Below are 23,659 nucleotides of genomic sequence, written 5' to 3' on the forward strand. Positions count from 1 at the left end.
AGTAGTGCATATCGGTATCATTTGAAAGATTTCTAATAATTTCTTGGTATACCACATTTTGTGTTTCGGTTGAGTTATTGGATTTCTCATGGGATATTACAATTTTTAATCTACTTTTGTTGGTAATCCGTGAAACTACCTCATAAAGTTATCCATGCATGAACACTGGTTGTTTAAGAAGTAATCCTACATGATTCGAAGATTGTCCTTGATTCTTGTTTATTATGATGGCATATGAAACCATCAAGGGAAATTCTTTGCATTGAAACTTAAAAGGAAATCTTGCATCAGATGGGATTAGAGTCATTCTTGGTATGAAAACTTTTTCACCAGTTTTTTTCCTGACAAAACTTCAGCTTCAATAACTTTATTTTCAAGTCTTGTGACAATCAATCTAGTTCCATTACAAAGATTCGCTAAATGATCAATATTTCGTATAAGCATCACAGGATAGGCTTATTTAAGTTGTAGCTCATGACTGGGGAAGCTGGATGATTTAATGGTTGCTGAAAATTCCGCTGTGTGTATGCTTTCAAACGTGTTGTTAGCTCCATCTTTAAAGCATGTGGAGTTAGAACTCACATATATTTTCATTTCATTCCATTTAAAGAAAGCATATAATTATTAACCTCTTAAACAACATTATTGGTAAGGGGTTAAAATAGCTCGACCTTGGAGATGTTATAGATTACAAAAATTATTTAAGTAAAATACCTCGAACTATTGCTTCACTTGGATCATTAAATTCTCTAATTAACAACTCTGGTGGAATGGCTATCATACTGCAACCATCATCCGGGTCTCCTAGGTTATCATCTCCTATGGCAAGAATCCAACTTGCAAATTCTTTCAATTCCTCAACACTGTGATCCTCATGTATCGAGTTTAAATGCATATTTTGAGTCAAATTTAAAATTTGACATTCTTTCCACAAATAAGATGATTTAATTGATGTGTCAACAATTTCTTATCTAGAACCCTTTGTTATGACTAGAAGAATCTACCTGAAATCTCCTCCAAAGACAATTTTTTTTCCTCCAAACGATAAATGCAAACTTGCATCATTGGTATGACGCAATAAGTCCCTCATTGTTCTATCTAGTGCCTTAAAACAAAACCGATTCATCATAGGAGCTTCATCCCAAATAATAAGTTTCGTTATTGAAATTAATCCAGCTAACGGACTTCCTTGTTTTATCGCACATTCATCTGGAGTAAGAGGAATTGCAAATCTAGAATGTGTGTGGTTCTTCCACCAGGTAACAAAAGCAATGCTATAACACTTGAAGGAATAGTTAACACGATTTCACCATTTGATCTAAGAGTAGCGGAAAGAGTCTTTCAAACAAAAGTTTTTCCTGTACCTCCATAACCTTATAAGAAGAGTACCCCATTGGAATTTTGTAACACCCTAACTATCAAAATGTCACGCTTCCAGCTGCGCCACTCTGATAGCTCGGGTATTACGACAACTCTTAAAATATTTAGTACTAAAGTATAAACCTGTTTAAAACTTTAAACCGTATAACCGCTCCAACAATACTTTTCGATGAGTAATATACATCCATACATATAATACCACTTACAAAACTCACAAAAAATACATATATATATACGTGTACATATTAATAGTTTTACAAGCATTAGCTAATACAATTCCTATCCCTCTTATAGAATGTATAAAGATAGAGGCGAGGGAACAAAAATACTAAAACAAAACAGAAATATCATCTAACAGAAAAGAAATAAGCTCTTCCGAACTTCATCGTCCGTAACCTGAAAAAGAAAAGACCTGTAGGGGAGTGAGAACATCATCCTCGAAAGGGTTCTCACTATAGGGTTGCAGAATTACTATAATGGGATACGCGAGATAAGATTGTTACAGTGATTAATAACCGCCTTATGCATCTTTTCAAAAGCAAAGGTTTACTATAAAAGAAAAATCTGAAATCTTTTCCAAAAGAGGAACTATTCATTTCTTAAAAATTCAAAAGCCTTTCAAAAGGTTTATCTATACTGTACCAAATTAGTTTTTCATACTTTTCCAAACCAGAAACATCAACCAGACATGGCCTTCGGCCCACCTCATAATCAACCACGGCTCTAGACCCAGACAACCCAAACAACAACCAATCACCACAGTCCAATAGAGTCTCAGTCGCAAACACAAATAGGAAATTTCAAGCACAAACAAACAGTTACTACAAGTAGAACAATTAGCAGTTAATCACAAGTAATCACAAAGGCAAACCAAGTACAATATGCACACCCAAACAATGTCACATAGATGCATATGATGAATGCCTGTCCTAGTGGCTGATGAGTCTCATCTGTCGGTTATAAAGCCAACCCGACAAGTCCTGGTAGCTAACCATTGGACTGTCCCTCTGTCGTGCATCCCCAACTCGAGTTATTCACAATCATAATCATAATTCACATCCAACACCCTCACTGGTGTATATTCACGGGGCCGAGCTCATCTGGAGCTTTCACAGTGTCTGGTCACACTTACAACATAGGGTCAGCAGAGTATCGAGTCTCAACCTGGAACACGTGGTGGCTAGCCTCTGCTTTCACACAGGGACACTCGTATCTCAGATAATGAGAAGTGCAACAATCACTTTATCAGCTCAAAATCATTCATATTCATACCTAGCCATCCGACTCATAACATACTCCACAATCAGCCATAATTCATTATCATTTACAGCCATTCCGGCTCATAAAATATTCCACAATCAGCAGTAATTCATTATCATATACAACCATTCCGGCTCATAACATAATAGCACTTCCACTATCCAACATCATCAAATTCATAAAATCATCATTCAAGCCATAAATCACTTTTTGTCAAATTTCTTTTCTTAGAAATCAAAATCAATTCCTTCCAGCCTTAGCTTTAAACTCTCCATTTCTCAAATCGTTACAGGCTCACAAGCCACTTTTCCTCAAACGTAAATTTCTCTTTTTAAAAAAAATCACATTCCTCAACATCTTTCCACAACATTTCAAAAACCACACCAAATCAAAAGTCTTTTCTGAGAGATTCAAAATCAGTCATCTTTAAATAGGATTTGGTGACAAAGGTTCCTCAGCAAAGTCTCAAGGTTTTAGGGGAGAATAACATAACTCATTTCCTCAAATTCGTTCAAAATATTTAAAACATTGGCTTCCTGATTTGAGTAATAAGAATAGAATCTAAGCCAGGCTAAGCCGTGTAATCAATTACTCCAACCACATTTTCAAAGTCTTTTCCTTTGCCTATACAAAAACCAATTTCAACCCCATGTTTAAAAATCTGAAACGTTTCCAACGGCTCGGAAATCATTTTAGTTTTGTTAGACCAGAATTCAAAGAATACTTTAAACCTTCCCTAAAACGTCGAAAATTGAAATTTGTAAATCGAAATCCAAGTTCTTTCAAAGTCACTAAAACTTCTATAACTAAAACTTTTAAGTCAAATTCAAACAACATAAACCGTGTTTAAGTCAAAACCAAGGAAACCTAAACTCCTTCCACCCCTTAAACAGCCTTAAAAACATAATTCTCTTCCAAATGACTTGCGCCCCAAAATATAGTGATTTTCTTAGGAAACAAAGCTAAGGCATAATCCTCTTTTCCAAGATTCTTTTCAAAACATAATTTTATCACTTTCATAAATAATTCAAGTGAAGAAAATAAAAGTCTTAAATTCACAATTCTCCAAGTGAAATAGTAAAGGCCTTAAATTCATAATTTTTCGAATAACGTTTCCAATTAAAGTCCCGGATCTTATAGAAATTTCGACAGAACCTCCCCTAAAACTTGGACTTTGCCACCCTTTCCGGGTCCCAACTAAACCATTCCGCAACCCTCTTCAAGGGGTTCAAAACCAAATCAATTTAAAATCAAGCTGTTTCCAAAGGTGTATCATGTTCAGATTTCAAGAACACCAAATCAAATTCAAATCAATTTCTAACAGAATAAACTCGATTTCAAAGCTTTTACAAATTAACTTTAAAAAAGCATTTCAAGAACTGTCCGTTTCACGAAACCGAACAATAACCCACCCAATCAAGCATTCATATTCATCCAAGACAACCAACAATTACATAAGACTTATACAATCACTCAAAGATAAATTTTCTCATGTAAATATCCATATATAATAATTCTAATTCATAAAATGTGGTTTTCTGAAAAGGCCCCTACCTCGAGGTCGCAACTAAAAGAAACCGGAGGTGAAATTACGGCGAGACAGCTGGCTAGGCCACTACTAACCACTCAACAAGTTCAACCGAGATAGCAGCATTGTCAATCTCTTATGGCAGTGACGATAGTTGTAGCAAGACAAGGATTCAAATTGGATAAGAATCAAAAGCAAACATAACTCTGGAAGATTCAAAACAAATCAAAGACCAGAATTGAATTAAAACAAGAACATGGCAATTAAAAGTGACAAAACAGAACGTGCCAATAGGTCAGAACTAAGGAGAAGGGCAGACCAGAATCAATGTAATAGGATTTAGAACTAGCGGCAGCAACGTTGACATCAGTTCTTTCGGAGCAAGAACAACAACAACCTCAGCATCAATTATGCCTTTTATGAACGGTAAACCAGCAGCAACTAAAATAGTAATCATAATCCTATAATTAAGCCAAGAAGAAAATAGAGGAACAAGATGAAAATAGAGCAGAGTTTAAAGCGTTACAGTTCCAAGAATAAAAGAATCAGAACCAGAACAAGAAGACTGATGCTTTCTCCGACTCGAAGGGCAATGCATGACTCACCAGCAACCGTGGCAGTGGCAGAGGATGCTTCTTTCCTCACCTCTGTATGCATTCTGCAATGGTGGTTATGGCAGCATCTGGTGAGTTCCCCCTCCTCCAGCGGTGACGCAGGTGGCTTCCGTGATGGTGGTTCTCCGGTGACGACACCAGCCACAATAGGGACGGCGGCGGTGAGACCCCAAAAGCACCAGCGCGGCTCACTCATTCCTCCCCGTCGTGTTCGTCTCTTCTTCCTTAGCTCAGCTCGAGAACAGAGTAGATCCATGGTGTGATGATGGCACGGCGACGCGGCAACATGAGCTCGCAGTAGCAGCACCCAGGCGCGACAGCGACGGCGCAGGACAGCGTCCCTTCCTCCTCTTCTCTCGCGCTAGCTTCGATGGGTCAACAATGACGGAGGTGCGGCGCGAGCTCTCTCTTCTCAATAGCACAACGGCGGCGATGGTTTGACAGCAGGTTGATGGCGTCACAGGAAGCTTCGGTGGCAACGTGGTGGTGCGACGGCGAGCACGGATGACGACAGTGACGACAGGCAGTCACTCGTTCCTCTCTTCTCTTCTCCTTCCTCCTCTTCCCATTTCCCCTCTCTATTTCCCCTGTTTGGTGTATGCTACTGGGTTTGGGGAAGGGTAACTGGGTTAGGGTTTCGGCGACTGGGTCAAGGGTTTTGGTGAGGTGAGTGTGTGTGAAAATTAGGGTTAGGGTTAGTTTAGTAATTTTAAATAAAAATAGGGATAATATAGTAATTAGAAATAAATTTTAATCCAACAATAATAATGTATAGAAATACTATTTGTTCATCAATTTTACAAATTATTTTCCAAAACAGTAGTATTAATATTTTAAATATTAATTATTTAGTCCAAATCATATAAAATTCTTATTATTTCATAACTACTAATGTTATAATTTAAATATATAAAATAACTCAATAATTATGAAATTACATAAAATCTTTATTTTAATTATCAAAACTTGATTTAATTATTCTCAATTTAATAATTTTTGAAAATAAAATATCTAATAATAAATAAACTTGAAATCAGCTCATAATAAGATTTCTCAAAAGTTTTTGGTCTTACAAATTTGATGTGACAGCTGTTATTATTTTGTCATAAACATGCTTTTGGTCTGTGTTCATCTGCGATAAAAACTTATTGTGTTGTTCAACTAACAGTGCATGATCATAATGAAGCTCATCTAATATTAACTTATTTTGAGAGGCTTCTTCTATTGTGAACTGAGTGTCATCTACATCAGGAAATAACATTGTTGAAAATTCTCGAAGTGACTTTCCATTTCTATTTAAAATTTTCTCAATGTCAAGAAGAGTAAGTTGCAGCAATTCAGGTTCTGATACAACCAAATCTACATGTTGAAAATCAATTGTATGTAAGAAACTATAAGACTAAGTGTGTAAACTTTTTTGTTGTCGATATCGAGTAATAAAAACCTTTTAGGTCACAATACGAAGGAAAATTTGAAAAATTGAATAAATATCCATTTAAACTTAATCTTAGAATATGTAAAATAAATTGAAAACCGAAAAGGAGAGCATGAGAGTGAACTTGGTAGGAAAAACATATTTTCCATGTTCATGTTGTATTCCATTTGATAAGAGACTCCAGCATTTTTGCCAAACTACTTCCAATTTAATCAATGAATGTGTCCATAGTAGTGTGACAAATAGCTTACGCAAATAATATTCTAAAACCCTAATGACTTGCTTCTTTGATAACATCAATATATTCCTGATCATCATCCAATAAACTTCGGACATAACATGCATCTCAAAACGATGAATATACAACATTATTGTAGGTTCTAAGATCTCTATAACTTTTGGGGCCTGATAAATCACTATTTTATGGTTTATCTTGTGCTCAATTGAGTGGATTTTATCAACTCTTTACCCACTTATTCATACTATTTGCATGGTTTTACATTTGCCTTCCTAATTATGTGCTTTGATTGAAAACATGCTTCTTTGGCCTTAAGTTTCCTATGTTTAATCCTCTCTTATTACCATTAGATGCCTTGATATGTGTGTTAAGTGATTTCAGAGATTACAGGGCAGGAATGGCTCAGAGGATGGAAAGGAAGCATGCAAAAGTGGAAGGAATACAAGAAGTTGGAGAAATTGCTAAGCTGTCCAGCCTGACCTCTTTGCACTCAAACGGCTATAACTTTAGCTACAGAGGTCCAAACGACGCGGTTCCAGTTGTGTTGGAAAGCTAACGTCCGAGGCTTCGATTTGATATATAATATGTTATAGTTTCTTTGACGCTAGGTGACACGAATGCGTGCTCCACACGGCCGCGTCGCAGTTCCGAAAATCAGCGTTGCAGATTTCTTCTCCAGCGATTTCTGGGCTGTTTCTGACCCAGTTCTCGGCCCAAAAAACACAGATTAGAGGCTATAAAGTGGGAGAATGCATCCATTCATAAGGACAAGCTTTCATATTCACAATTTTAGGATTTAGATGTAGTTTTTAGAGAGAGAGGTTCTCTCCTCTCTCTTAGGATTAGGATTTTAGGATTTCTATTAGTTTAGTTCAACTCATCTTCAGTCACAGGTTCAATATTCCTTTTATTTTATATTTCTCTTTTACTTTCAGATGCTTTAATGCTTGTATTAGTTATGTTGCCTAATTGGCTATAAACTCCATGTTAGACTGGATTTCTTTATTTAATATAATTTGAGGTATTTTATAATTATGATTGCTTTCTTTTATTTATATAAATAATTTAGATTTTTCCCTTTTGGCTTTGATTGAGTCATTGGAGACACTTGAGTTATCAAACTCATTGTTGATTGAAAATTAAAATTCTTTAAGAATTAATTCGAGTTCCAATAACTCTGACTTTTCCCAAGGAAAGACTAGGACTTGAGGAATCAGAATTAATTCATCCACTTAACATACCTTCATAGTTAGAGGTTAACAAAGTGGGAGAAAAATCCAATTCTCATTACAATTGATAAGGATAACCAGGATAGGACTTCCAGTTTTCATACCTTGCCAAGAGTCTATCTTATAGTTATTTATTTTATTCTTATTATCATTCAACATACTGCTTCCTTACTTTCAAAACCCCCAATTTACAAGACTCATAACCAATAATAAGAACATACCTCCCTGCAATTCCTTGAGAAGATGACCCGATGTTTAAATACTCGGTTATCAATTTAAAAAGGGGTTTGTTACTCGTGACAACCAAAACTTTTGTAAGAAAGGTTGATTGCTTGGTTTAGTAACTATACTTGCAATGAGAGTTTACTATAACTTCTAAACCATCAATCTTCAGTTCTTTCAAAATGGCGCCGTTGCCGGGGGATTGCAAACGTGTGCCTTATTATTAGTTATTGTAAATATTTACTTTTTACTTGTTTATTTGTTTTTATTTTTGTTTTTATTTTTTCTTTTTCGTAAATTAAGAGGTCATTGGTTTTTATTTAGTTATTAAAAATTTTTCAAAAAAGAAAATTTTTTTCTTGGTGTTCATTTTGATCTTCAAGTTGTTCTTCGTGTTCATCTTGACCTTCAAGTTGTTCTTAATTGTTTTCTTCGTTTTGATCTAAAAATTTTTAAGTTTGGTGTCATTTTATTGTTTTTCTCTTTCCTCATTTAATTCAAAAATATCTTTTCTCTTTATTTTAATTGAAATTTTCAAAATTTGCATTAAAAAAATTTTCAGATTTTTATTTTTATCTTATCTTATTTCAAAAATCAAATTTCAAAATTCAAATTTAAAAATTTTCAAATTTCAAATTTCAGGTTTCAAAATTCAAATTTCAAAAATTTAAAATTCAAATTTCAAAATTCGAATTTCAAAATTTAATTTTCAAATTCAAAATTTAAATAACCTTTTAATTTAAAATTATTTTTATTTTCGTTTTTAATTTTTATTTGCTACTATGAACTCTCACCCCTTTGGCTATGAGTCTGGTTACAATTATGTTGCAGAAAGAGGAAATTACAATGAGAACAGGCATCAAGGTTGGAACAATCAAAGATGGGAGGAGCCACAAGGATTTGATCGACCCTCATGGCAACAACCCCCTCCAATGGACTATTAACAACCACCATCATATGCCTATAAACCCTCTCCTCAACATAACTTTGGACCACCATACTCACAAGCCCCTTTCCACCATTCACCTCCATATGACCCTATCCCTCATCCACCATACCAACCACCTTATGAACCATATGAACCATATATAGAACCACCCCAATTCCAACCCAATTACTCCCAAGAACCACCACCTCCCTATGCATCATGTCCGTATCCATCACCCCAAGCATCAACGGAGCAACTCAAGGAAACATGTGAAAAATTTAATGCCACACTTCATCAATTGAATCAAGCAATAAATCAATTAGCTTCCTGACGTTCGGACACTCAAGGAACCCCCATGGCTTCATGTGGGCAATCTAATGAAGAACGTAGCATGAAGAAGATATTAGAAACTCCAGTGGACAGTACGGAGCATGACTTTGTACTGGAACAAGTGGAGGAAGCTGTAATTATCGAAGAAGAAGAAGAAGTGGTTGAAGACTTGGGAGATGCTGAACCTCCATGGGAAAGTCAAGACATAGAACCTCCTTCCAAGACAGTTGCATTTGATGTTAAGGAGGGTGTACAACCTCCAGGACATATCATAGTTGAAGACTTGGAAGAGGTTGGTCAAGAGATAGATAGTAAAGAAGAAAAAGCACAGCCTCCCATGCCCTTGGTAAGTAATGAAGAAAAGATTGAATTGGAAGAAAGCTACCAAGAGGAAGAGGTTGAAATTGAAGAAGCTTGCAAAGAGGTGGAAGTTGTCAAAGAGCACAAGGGAGTGGAGCTTGAAATCACCTTGCCAAAGTTATTGGAGACCCCTCCCCCTAAGTTGCCATCATCCTTCACAACATTCAAGTGGGTAAAATTCATATCCCTTAGCTTTCTAATTCCACTTAAATATGGGCTACTAGAGACGGATGGTCAACTTAGAACTCTTTCTGGCATTAAGAGTAAGAGGAAGATGGTCAGTGGTAAGAACTGTCCTGCAAGGTTCATTATGGTTAGAAGCTTTAAGTTTAAACGCAAAGGTTGGTGTAAAGCTCAATTGAATGGGTCTAGGAAGTTGTTTGGATGCTTCAGTGAGAATTCTAAAGCTGAACCTCCCGGATGGAATCATGATAATCAACTTGAAGACGGGTGCAAAAGCAAGGTTTGGGACCCCGGAATTCATTCCAACAATCAACACTCTTGGGGCCTTGTCACTTGCTTTAACTTACTTGAAGGGTTTCTGTGCCTAGTTTGGGACCCCGGAGGCCATTGGAACCACAAACATTGGTGGAGATTCCTGGATGAATACAAGCATAAGCCACTATAACAGGGAGCTCACCAAATGTCCAACTTAAGGACTCTAACTAAAAGTGTTAGGTGGGAGACAACCCACCATGGTATGATCGTTCTTTTTTTTTTCAATTTTATTTAGTTTTATTTGTTTTTGAGTTTTATTTTATTTTATTATATTGAACCTGGAGTTTTGCATCACATTCATATTAACACTGCATTCTGCATCTTTTCAGATTAAAAAAAAAGCACGCAACGCAACGAGGCAGCGTCGCTGACGCATCCGCGTCACCAGTGCAATGGGAAGAAAAGAAAACGAACAGAAAGTCACGCGAGAGTGTGGCTGGAGGCGCGCCTTTAGCATAATTTTCCCCACGCGACCGCGTCGCTGACGCGTCCGCGTCAGGTGGGAACATTGGCCTCCCACGCGACCGCGTCACCCACGCGACCACGTGACCTGAAAATCGACGACAAAAGGGTGCATGGCCGAAAGATGAGCTGGAGTGATGCTGGACTGGCGCTAGACGCACACACCTTACCACGCGGACGCGTGACCGACGCGACCGCATCATATCCTCATAATGGCCACTCACGTGATCGCATGCCCCACGCGATCGCGTCATCCTGGATTTTGGCAATACTCAGTTTTGAATAGAGAGTTGTGCGAGCGCGAGGCTGCCCTCGTGCCAGTAGCATAAACTATGTCACGCGACCGCGTGACCGACGCGACCGCGTGACCGACGCGACCGCGTGACCGACGCGACCGCGTCGATTAATTTAAGTGCAAGTCACGCGACCGTGTCCCCCACGCGTTCGCGTCACTTGCGCCGCACAGCTTATCCAGATCAGCCAATTATCTTATCTTTTCTTCCCCAATCCTAATTTCTTCTATCTTTTCTTCTTTCTTCTTTCTTTCTTACTTTATTTCTTTCCCTTCTCATTCTTCTTATCTTTTATTTTATTTTATTTTTTGTATACTTTCATTCATTGCATTTTAATTTTGTATATTTTTATTTTCTTTTCTAAATTTATTATTTTACCATTGGTGTTCAAATGTTCTTATTCAACCGTTATATCTTTTCTGGTATTATCTTAGTGCTTATGACTTGTTTTATTCTGATTGGGTAACATTATTTAAATCAATGCTAATCTTTTATGATACTTGTACTTCTCTTGTATTGATATGAACTTATACTATCTTGCATTACCCACATTTTCCTCTCCTTTGTTGCAAATTTTGCACCACTAGTATGCCATGTGCTTATATTATTTTCTCACATACATGTTGAAGCTTCCATGTAAATGAGACCCTTATCATTTGGCATTAACCCAACCATACTTTATTTATTTTCTTATCTTTATTATTGGGTTACCTTTCTTCCCTTTTTCTTTCAGGATGGCCACCAGGAAGAGAACCGGAAGACGTTTATATGGGGAGACAAACAAGTCCATCTGCACAATCCTTGAAGAAAAGCGTCAGTTGAAGCAACCCGTCCACTTACACATCTTAGCATGCACCGAGGACGGTGCAATCTTTAAGTGTGGGAAGGTCGATACCGATCTCCATGGGTTAGTTACTCTTCTATCTCAACACCAATAGTTTATTTTTCTTATTAGTTGTTGCATTTACATGTTTAATTGCATGTTTGTTTGATTTTATGCATTTAGTTACTACTTGGTTGAAGTGATATTTTCTTTTTCAAGAAATTTTTATAGTATTTCACTAATTTAAATTGAAAAAATTTTTTGTGTTAAACTTGTTTGAAGTTGTATTTGGAACATGAATTATAGCTAAGAACACACAACCTGTGAGATTTTGAGCTTATTTACATGGTTATATTATTTAACCATAAATATTTTATTCTTGTGTGTTTTCTTCTCTATAATTGCAATCTTTGCTTTGTTCCATTCTATATATCCATTATTTAGTGTATTTACATGCTTGCATATGATTGAGACCATTATTTGTTATTAGCTCACTTATCTCAAATAAGCCTACCTTTTACATCACCCTTGTTAACCCCCTTGAGCTTTTTAATCCCCTCTTGTTCTATAAACCACATTACTAGCCTTAAGCAGAAAAACAAAATAAAAATCTCAAGTTGAATCCTTGGTTAGCTTAAGATAGATATTGTGTATAATTTAAGTGTGGGGAATTTTATGGGAATATGGGATGATATGAAAAAGTAGGGAATTTAAAGTAAATAAGTTATTTGAAAATTTGGAAAGCATGCTCATGTGAAATCAAAATAATTAAATTACCATGTGCATTAAAAAAATTATTAAGTAATTAAATAAGGGGATACAAAAAAAAAAAAGAAAAGAAAAAAGAAGAAAAATAATATTACCCCAAATGCAAAATAAAAAGAATCAATGCACATGGGACAAAATTCAAAAATAAGTTTGATACATGAGCATGTAATACAAAAGTGGGAAAAATTTGGGTAGCTAGGTAAAGTATTTTTAAATTATATAAAGTATGTATATGTTAGGTGAGATCTTAGACTAATCAAGGATTCACTTTGTTAGCTCACTTAGCCTTATATATATATGCCCTCACCCTTACCTTAGCCCCATTACAACCTTGAAAAGACCTCATGATGTTTGCATTGGTACATTAAATTTCTGTTGATTGGTTAGATGAAGAACAAAGTTTAGAAAGTATGACTAGAGAAGAGTAGAGTGATTAACCCTAGACACTTGAGAGTTAGAGTGATATACACTACCAGTAAGGGTTCAGTGCTTGATTCTATGTTCCCTGCTTTCATGAGCTATCTTCTTACAAGTTTATTTGTCCTTTATTGTATGATTTGAATTAGTAAAATCTGATTTATGTATATTCTTGGGGAATTTGATTTACTTTTAACTAAGTAGGTAGAAACATTTTGCATGTAGTTGCATTTCATACATTCTATCATTCCTCTTCACTCCTTTATAGCTTCTTTTGAGCTTAGCATGAGGACATGCTAATGTTTAAGTGTGGGAAAGTTGATAAACCACTATTTTATGGTTTATTTTGTGCTCAATTGAGTAGATTTTATCAACTCTTTACCCACTTATTCATACTATTTGCATGGTTTTACAATTGCCTTCCTAATTATGTGCTTTGATTGAAAACATGCTTCTTTGGCCTTAAGTTCCCTATGTTTAATCCTCTCTTATTACCATTAGATGCCTTGATATGTGTGTTAAGTGATTTCAGAGATTACAGGGCAGGAATGGCTCAGAGGATGGAAAGGAAGCATGCAAAAGTGGAATGAATACAAGAAGTTGGAGAAATTGCTAAGCTGTCCAGCCTGACCTCTTTGCACTCAAACGGCTATAACTTTAGCTACAGAGGTCCAAACGACGCGGTTCCAGTTACGTTGGAAAGCTAACGTCCGGGGCTTCGATTTGATATATAATATGCTATAGTTTCCCTGACGCTAGGAGATGCGAACGCGTGCTCCACGCGGCCACATCGCAGTTTCGAAAATCAGCGTGGCAGATTTCTTCTCCAGCGATTTCTGGGCTGTTTCTGACCCATTTCTCGGCTCAAAAAACACAGAATAGAGGCTATAAAGTGGGGGAATGCATCCATTCATAAGGACAAGCTTTCATATTCACAATTTTAAGATTTAGATGTAGTTTTTAGAGAGAGAGGTTCTCTCCTCTCTCTTAGGATTAGGATTTTAGGATTTCTATTAGTTTAGTTCAACTCATCTTCAGTCACAGGTTCAATATTCCTTTTATTTTATATTTCTCTTTTACTTTCAGATGCTTTAATGCTTGTGTTAGTTATTTTGCCTAATTGGCTATGAACTCCATGTTAGACTGGATTTCTTTATTTAATATAATTTGAGGTATTTCAAAATTATGATTGCTTTCTTTTATTTATATAAATAATTTAGATTTTTCCCTTTTGGCTTTGATTGAGTCATTGGAAACACTTGAGTTATCAAACTCATTGTTGATTGAAAATTGGAATTCTTTAAGAATTAATTCGAGTTCCAATAACTCTGACTTTTCCCAAGGAAAGACTAGGACTTGAGGAATCAGAATTAATTCATCCACTTAACTTACCTTCATAGTTAGAGGTTAACAAAGTGGGAGAAAAATCCAATTCTCATTACAATTGATAAGGATAACCAGGATAGGACTTCCAGTTTTCATACCTTGCCAAGAGTCTATTTTATAGTTATTTATTTTATTCTTAATATCATTCAACATACTGCTTCCTTACTTTCAAAACCCCAAATTTACAAGACTCATAACCAATAATAAGAACATACCTCCCTGCAATTCCTTGAGAAGACGACCCGAGGTTTAAATACTCGGTTATCAATTTAAAAAGGGGTTTGTTACTCGTGACAACCAAAACTTTTGTAAGAAAGGTTGATTGCTTGGTTTAGTAACTATACTTGCAACGAGAGTTTACTATAACTTCTAAACCATCAATCTTCAGTTCTTTCAGGGCCCTTTACAATGTTCAATAACATTCTTAGGTAGTATAATTCTCCAGATGATGGAGGAACAAAGAATAATCTCCCAATAACAGAATAACATTTTCTTGGCTCCCAAATCCTAAGAGATGGCTTCCAAACAAAATTTATTGGAAAATCATTGTAAGTTAATTCTCTTGCAGCAGTATATTCTTTGTTAGCTTTAAACTAAGCCATAAAGATTTATTCTCTGACAGTTGCTTTATCAACAATAGTTTGTAATGCATCATCCTCCTAAAAAAGAATTGTATGTTCATCAGGCAAGTGAAAACTTAATCGTTCAACTGATGGTCTTCTATAGTGGATGTCAAATGCAAATATCCTCCAAGCAGATTCACATGGAGAAATGTATTGACAATCATAAAATTTTTTAACTTCATTAATAGTAGTGGCTGAAGTTTCATCTCCTTTTTTAATAGAAAGAAGCTGTAATGCGATCAGTTCCCTTGTTGACATACTTAAATAAGTATTTAATTGACCTTGATTGACTTCACCACTCGATTACATTATGGGCTATACAGCATCTAGACTCTAGCCTACAAATTGGATCAATTCATCCAAATTTACAGCAAGAACAAAAGCACACCAGCTACAGTGACATGTTTATAAAATTTCCAGATACTCTCAAACTATGATTGGTAATTTATGGCTAATTAGCACATCTTCACATTTTCAAAGAAACTGTAGTTCATAAATACTCATACCCTATCTCATTAGGTGGAGAACATAGATCATTCAATGGAGCAACTACGACAAAAATTAAAGCATCTATCAAAAATAGCATCAATAGTAGCATAACTAATCCTGGGTAAAAGAGAACAGAGAACCAAAAAAAGATAAACAATTGAAAAGAAACCTGATGGTTTATTGGAGCTCCGCCATAAGTAACAACCACCTTAACCCCTGTTTGATATGCAAACTTCCTAGCCTCTTCATGTATCTGAAACCAAATCACAACATTTCCCATATATTTTCACTGTAAAACTGCACCAAATTTAAATATGTCCAAAACAAAGCTCAACTCAATGGTAATAAGAGATGAGTGTTTGCTGTTCATCAATGAGCTTATACTCAATAAATGATGTTATGCTCAAAGGCCATGCTCATCAGATTCTTATGAGTAGCAGCATCTATGGAGTTAGGCCTCAAGAAACAGGAACATCAAATTCATGTTCCTTCAGCTTGTCCCCTGAGAAATCACAGATAAATCATGTTGCTGCTCAGTCTATTTCCACAACAATATTGTCTAGTTCCACTATCATGGGGAAACATAATCATTATGTGATTTCATTGGCATGCCAAAGTATGAACATGAGGCTTTTGGTACCTAAACCAAAAGCACTACTCCCTAAAGTTAAGAGTACTATGGGATCTATGACTTGGCCAAGTGGCTTTCTTCTTGGATTTCTTGTATGTAATTCAAATTCTAAACCTACAAATTCTGATGAGTCTGAAGATGATGGGAATGAGAGAGATGAGTTTAATGAGTCAACTATCAAATTCTCACATGTTAAGAAAGTTTACATAGATTATTATGTTATAAGTATAAGCTGCACATTATTCTGCCCTATATACAAATGAATTAATAGACTAATAATTAAGAACATAAGCATATACACATTTAATAAAACCAAATTATCTTTGTCTGATAATTTAAAACCAGTTACTCAGTAATTACAAATGGAGTGTATTTGGATATGTCATTGCAATAAAGACCAACATGAAAAAGAAGACATGTAATTTCAAAACCATTGGGGAGCAGAAATATGGAAATTACCGAATCATTAAAACCATCCTGAAGATAATGAAAGTATTCATAGGAACCTTGAACAAGAGAAACACTTCCCCCAGAAACTGCATAAACCATAATATTTTCAGATAAATTAGAGAAAAATTACATTGAGACACAGAGCAAAATAGCACTTACCCCCATAACATTTTCTTGATATGTATGGCAAATGCAGCGATGTAAGTAGCGCAAGATCTGTTTTCAATCATAGCACCAAGAACAAAGATTTAATGATGTATAGTGCCATGATTTTGGCTTATGCAAAAGCTAATTATATAAATGAGGCATTTGATATATTTGCTCAGATGACTGGATGTGGAATTAAACCAAATGAGATAACCATGGTGTGCCTCCTTTCGCTATGTGCAAAATCTGGATCACTTAAAATGGGTAAGTGGATACATTCTTACTTAGACAAACAAGGAACCAAAGCAGATATGATTCTGAAAACTTCTTTGGTGGACATGTATTCTAAGTGTGGAGACATAGATACAGCTTATGGACTATTCATCAAGGCCAACGACCGAGATATTTCTATGTGGAATGCCATGATATCTGGTTTTGCAATGCATGGTCATGGTAATTCAGCATTGGAACTCTTTGCTGAAATGGAAGCACTAGGAGTTATCCCTAATGACATAACATTCATTGCAGTTCTTCATGCTTGTAGCCATGCCGGATTGGTTCAAGAAGGGAAGAGGCTGTTTTGCATAATGGTTAATGAATTCAGTTTGGTCCCAAAGATTGAATACTATGGATGTATGGTAGACCTTCTCGGTCGAGCAGGATCACTCGAAGAAGCTCAAGAACTAATTAAGGACATGCTTATGAGGCCAAACTCGGCCGTATTGAGATCTTTTCTTGCTGCTTGCAAAATTCACAAAAATGTGAACCTTGTTGAATGGGCTGCAAAACAGTTTCTATCATTAGAATCCAAAAAATGTGGATATAATGTCCTAATGTCAAACATCTATGCTGCATCAAACAGATGGGAAAATATTGCTGATATAAGAAGAGCTATGAAGGATGCAGGGATTCATAAAGAACCAGGTTTTAGCTCCATTGAAGTGCATAGAATGATTCATGAATTTGTAACGGGAGATAGAAAACACCCAGAAACACCAAAGATTTATGAAATGATTGCTGAGATGAGAGAAAAGCTAGAACATGCTGGATACACTTCAAATGTATCTGTTGTTCTGAAGAACATAGATATGGAGGAAAAAGAGAGTGCAGTAAATTATCACAGTGAAAAACTTGCAATGGCTTATGGTTTGATTAGCACAGGTCCTGGAATTCAGCTTCGGATTTTGAAGAATCTCCTAACTTTAACTGTAGATAGCAAAATATTTCATATAACAGAGATGCATGATAAGATCATAACGATAAACACGAAAAGTCTGGAGATAGAATATGTAAATTCTTCTATGAAACTTAACAACAACAAACAAAATAGTGTTGTGATAGTATTTTCTAAAAGAGACAAGTAAATGTTAAAAGAAATATCCTATCCATGCCAAATTACAGAACATATATTGCTTCATTTCTATCTCCCTTGTGATAGCATCTCATAAGTCCTGTGCTCTATAACTTCCATCATCAAAGTATTATCAATTAACGCTACTAGCTCACAAACCCCAATTTCCAATCCCTAGATTGCTTCATTACATGGCAATATAAAAACAATGAATTGATTGAAGTTAATTTCAAAATACAACCCCAGCAGAACATGCAAAGCAAAATTAACACCAATCCAAACGAACACTTAGATATTAGAAGAAACAAAAAATTGAAAAAACTAACCACTCGTATTCTTGAGAGGATAATATACTGGCAACTTGATCGAAAGCTCACAACGAATCAAGCAACCATTCTCCCACACATTTCTCTGAATGTTCTTCTTCAACAACTGAATCAACCTCTTCGAGGCTATTCAATTTTCCACTCTCTGACACGAAAAATTTCAGCTCGCCAGAACCGGCGGCGACTGTTCCGATCACCGGTCGATTATCCCCTTCCTCTTCACTATATAGAAGCTTCCTCAGTTTGCGAGCAGCATGAACTGCTGCTTGAGCATCGGCGCCGGCTCTGTAAGCAAGCACTCCAATTACTTCAAAGCCTTTAGGAATCAATGTTCGAAGCTCCTCTATTTACAAATTCTAAAACACGAGACAAAGAAAAAGTTAAAGTGAATTTATGATTTGAAATTGATAGAGAGAGAGAGAGAGAGAGAGAGAAGGAAAACCTGATTCTTTATGGAGATCATCGGAGGAGAGGCGAAGGAGGAGGGAGAGATCATCCTGATGCGACGGCGGAGCGACGGCGGCGCGGCGGCGATGGAGAAGGAAGGTTGAAGTATGTGAGGTGAATTCAGGGGTAAAATAAGGGTTGGTGAAAATTGAAATGGTGAATTTGGGGAAATGAAGGAAACGCGGGGAGTGAGGGGGGAAAATTTATTTTATTTATAAAAATCGACAACTTACCCGTCGATTTTAATTTGAAAAAAACGACGTCTTAGCCATCGATTTTATACATTAAATCTGTACCATCCATTTAATTTTAAGAAGTGATTAAGACCGTTTAAATTTATCGACGACAAAATGTGTCGATATTTTAAATAATAAAATAGACGCTACATTCGTCGATTTTAAAATAAAAGTATTTTCCGCCTACAACTCGTCGACAATGTGTCGATAATGAGAAGATGGTTAAAGGATTACCAAAAAAATCGACGACTTTGCTGTCGATTTTAATATTTTATTTTTAATTATTTTTTTAATAATATCGACAGCAAGCCGTCGAAAAATATCAACGGAAGAGATAGTCTTCGATTTTTAGCGTCGAAAAATATACTTTTCTTGTAGTGGCCTTAGCACTATCACCAAGGAATAGATCATCAAGTGTGTTAGGCGGTTGTTGTAAAAGAGGCAATTGAACTTGACCTTGGTGAAAAGTGAAAACATAACGTAAATTTTGGATTAACAACATTAAAGTGTTTGTCGATACTCTCTTCATACCAAAAAATGGCGCCACAATGCTGGCACTGATATGTTGGGTTCCCAAAGTCTAGATAAGCTGGAGCTGAAATATTATAGTGATAAGTTAATATGTATGTTAGTTAAAGAAGGAAATAAGTAAATTATGATAAAAATTTACCTACCGGAATCACGTTTGTAGTATTATGGTTCTCATCCATTTGCTCTGCTTTATATAGATTGGTATCAGAGTTGTGTATTATTTATACTGATGGAAAATGGGAAATGATCTCTTTATAGATATCAATGAAACCGACCTTCATCAGGAAGTTGGTTTGGTAGCTGCACATGATTAATATTGTTATCCTCGTCGTGTGTATCTGTAAAAAATTCATACAATACCGTTATATGTTTGTTCTGAAAGGTAGTAAGTTAATTCAATAGATACAAAGACTTTTGGTAAATACCTCCTTCTTGACGAGTGTGGGGAACACTTTCAGAATCAAAGTTATCAACATTTATGACTTCGCTCTTAAGTTACATGAATATTGCACATCTGTCTAAAGAATAGAAATCACAAATTACCTCTATGAAAATAATCTAGTCCATCTCTTTTGATAGGAGAACTTGCATGTTTAGAAAGTTTAGTTATAAACTGGATTAAGCGATGATTATAGGGTCGGGGCTAGATTAAATTTTAGGGAGGGGCAAAAAATTAAAATAAAATAAAATTTATAAACGAGGCTAAACTAAAATTTATACATAATTTATGAAGAAAATTTAAAGTTTGGGTGGGTCATTGTCTTACTTTAGTTGGATGAGACTCCGCCCCTGATAATTACATAAAAAACTTAAGATACGTGGGAAAACATGAGAAGTGGAAACTTTGGCTTCATGTAGTTATGCACAAGGACGATATAGGAATTTAGCAAAGGAGGAGTCGAAAATTAAATTTTTGTATAAAAAAATATTAATCAGCAGTTGTCAAATAAATAAGTTACCTTAGTTGTCCATATTTTTTTTTTCATTTTAGATTCAATAAACTAATATAAAAATATCTATTTTAATTTTTTTGTTAATTCATTTGCTTTGCTAAGTATTGATGTGATAGTAAGTTTTATTTTTATGCTTTTTTTTTTAACCAAAGATAGGAGACTCGAATCCGCAACCTCTTAATTGAGTATGGAGAGACTATGCCATTTGAGCTATTATTCATTGGCATATGTATTTAAAAATATTTTTAAATAAAAAATATAAAATATACTCATTTTAATGAATTGATTTAATATGTTATAATTTTAGTATCACGAGAAAAATAAATAATTTTCACGTACTATAATATATATAGATTTTTTAACAAATATTTAAATATTGATATTATTATTATTATTATAAAAATTTAGCTATTTTTATATGATAATATATGTAAAAATTAAGTGGAAAAAAAGAGAAGAAACAACCGAATAAAATAAAAGGAATGTTATTATAAATATTAAAATACTTTTTATATGATAATTAGTACAAAAATTAATTGAACAGATAAAGGAAATGTAAGAGAGAAAAAAAGAATAACTAAACCAAATATTAAACAAATAATGTAAATGTGTAAGTGGAGATTTAAAATCTAAGTACACAGATATAGTAATCCTCTTTATTATCATTGCACTATAAACTTTATTCAAGATATGTCATTTATTATAATAACCTAAATTTTTTGGGGGTCAAGACCACTGCACGTCCCTTAGATCCGTCCCTGGCCATGCATGTAAGGTTAGAATTTAACAAACTAAGTGGAAAGTCCAATGATTTTGTTTAACAGAAAAATATATAAATATAAAAAAATTAATTTAAAATTGTTTAAGATATCAATATATTGTTAATGCAATTTATCATCAAGCTTAAAAAACCAATTTGATTATTATTGTTTTAAACAGAAATAAATTAAACCGTGGTCTCCCTTGTTGGCAAATACGGGTTTATTGTAACACCCTACCATACAGAGTCTTATGCTTAAGTCATAAGACAGAGATGGCAAGGTATTACGACCTCTAAAACAAAAATTTAGTACGTATAGTAGTATGAATAATTGATTATAACTAGGAGCCTTTGTAGAAAAAGGGGTAAACAAAAACCGTAACTCGAACGCGTAACACTCCGATCGATAACGTAACGAGAAAAGGATAAGCTAACGCAAGATCATATATATAAAGAGTGTCAAAAACGGGAATATCAAGACTCAAAATCCGGCTGCGAAGATAACCGGTCCGAGCATAATAATATATACATATAATAAAATAAGGAAACCCCAAAGGAAACCCAAAGGGACACAAATACATACAACCTATTCTCCAAAATCCCCTCTAGAAGGAGTCATCACAGTTTGTATTATTTAATGGAGATAAAAGTATCTAAACAAGATATATAAACCAAAACAGAGTCCCAAGAACAAAGGATCTTCGCTAATCCAGAAGTCTCCAGCATGCCTCAACGAGAAGCCTCGCGTCCTGCATCTGAAAACCACAAAATCCGCATGGGTGAGAACCAGAGGTCCCCAGCACGGTAACAGCTTCCACATATATAATACATAATAATAGAGGAAAGCCAAAGGCAATCCTAGAACTTCCTCCAGATAATATCAAAGCTTATAAACAAGCTAAACCATATAAGGGTATCTGACTAAAGATTCTTCAGTCTAACTAATACTTCCCTTTCCAATTCCTTCAAACCTCCCAACCACCAGCAGGAGTATATAATAGCAAACACAATTATATCAGACAAAGAATATACAAATAGGAGCAGTTAAGACATTTAGACAATTAGCAAGTAATATGCAGTCAAATAGGCAATCTCAAACAATTCACATAGTATGCATATGATGAATGCCTGTCCCTAGTGGCTGATGATATCATCTGTCGGTTATAGAGCCAACCCGACAAGTCCTGGTAGCTAACCATTGGACTGTCACTCTGTCGCGCATCCCCAACTCGAGTTATACTCGTTATAAACTTGATCATAAACATGATCCATATCCATCACCCTCACTGGTGAATATTTCGGGGGCGAGCTCATCCGGGTCTTTCACAGTGCCCGGCCACACTTACGACATAGGGTCAACAGAGTCTCGAGCCTCCACCTGGAGCACGTGGTGGCTAGCCACTGCTTCCTCCCAGGGATCTCGTGCCTCTGATAGTGGAAGTGCAAATCTCAATTATCAATAATTCAGCATAAGCATGCATAAATTCTCATCCATGGATCAACATCCATATCAGCCATCCGGCTCACGGTTCAGTCCAGAACCAGCCAATATTCATATTATACACAGCCTTTCCGGCTCATGGTTAAATCCATAACCAGCCGTTTCATTAGCAATTACAGCCTTTCGGCCCATGGCTTAACAAGCACTTCCACCACCATCCTCTGCATCTCACATAATCATCTTGATCCTCATTGATCATTCATTTTTCCCTTGCTTCACTCGCAAGTTACCTCATTCACTAGCCCCTTTTTAATAGCTAGGCATGTCATAATGATTTAAGACATAAATGGTGAGATCGGAGGCTTAGAAGTATGAGATTTGGCTTTTAAAACTCAAAAATCAACTTTGGGATGAAAACAGGGCCACGCGTACGCGCACTCCACGCGCACGCGTGGATGGCCTCAAAAACTCATCGACGCGCAAGCGTCATGCACGCTAACGCGTGGATTAAAGATTTGCCAATCGACGCGCACGCGCCAACCACGCGTACGCGCGGGTGTTCTCGTGCCCCAGGCACAACACTGGCACAGTTCTGGCATAACTCTCTGGAAAATGGCTGGGCATTGGGTGCAGCACAATCGGCGCGCCCGCGCACATCACGCGCACGCGTGGATGGCGCTTTCTGGAAGATCGGCGCGTACGCGCCAGGTACGCCCACGCGCAAGGGGTCATTCTGCTAAAAATTTTCTAAGTTAAAAGCTGCAGAATTCACAGATTTAAACCCCAATCTTCCAACGGACATAACTTCCTCATTTTAAATCGTCTTTCACCCGTTCTTTGAACGGCATGGACATCCCGGATCCAATTTCATTTCTAAACAGATTTGGTACAAAACGGAGATCCGTAGTCCAAGTTATGTCCCGCCAAAGTGTGCCCAAAAACCATATTTTCATACAAAACCACAAAGTGCCAATTTCAAAACAAGCCATTTCCAACTCTTTTCAAAACCAATCAAAACATGCCAAGTTCATCCCGTTTCTTTGAAATCAATCAAAATATATCAAATTCAACATCAAGCCTCCTCAACTCACACATTGACACAT

At 35.9% G+C, this 23,659-nt stretch overlaps 2 protein-coding genes and 1 pseudogene across 2 annotated transcripts; 2 read left to right on the forward strand and 1 right to left on the reverse strand.

The window, feature by feature from the left end:
• Positions 1-1,762: 1,762 nt before the first annotated feature.
• On the reverse strand, positions 1,763-5,038 carry LOC110264332 (uncharacterized). Its single transcript, XM_088493105.1, has 3 exons — positions 4,774-5,038; positions 4,488-4,609; positions 1,763-1,792 (listed from the first exon to the last, which is right to left on the reverse strand). Exons 1-3 carry the CDS (start codon positions 5,036-5,038, stop codon positions 1,763-1,765), a joined length of 417 nt encoding a protein of 138 aa, XP_088349231.1.
• Positions 5,039-15,634: 10,596 nt separating this feature from the next.
• Positions 15,635-16,177, forward strand: LOC107607627 (uncharacterized). The gene has a single exon (XM_016309557.1). It carries the CDS (start codon positions 15,635-15,637, stop codon positions 16,175-16,177), a length of 543 nt encoding a protein of 180 aa, XP_016165043.1.
• A 360-nt stretch (positions 16,178-16,537) lies between these two features.
• LOC107607628 (pentatricopeptide repeat-containing protein At1g08070, chloroplastic pseudogene) lies at positions 16,538-17,875 on the forward strand (annotated as a pseudogene).
• The last annotated feature ends 5,784 nt before the right edge of the window (positions 17,876-23,659 follow it).

Source organism: Arachis ipaensis, chromosome B7, assembly GCF_059453495.1.
Source record: "Arachis ipaensis isolate K30076 ecotype BB chromosome B7, ASM5945349v1, whole genome shotgun sequence".
NCBI classification, from domain to species: Eukaryota; Viridiplantae; Streptophyta; class Magnoliopsida; order Fabales; family Fabaceae; genus Arachis; species Arachis ipaensis.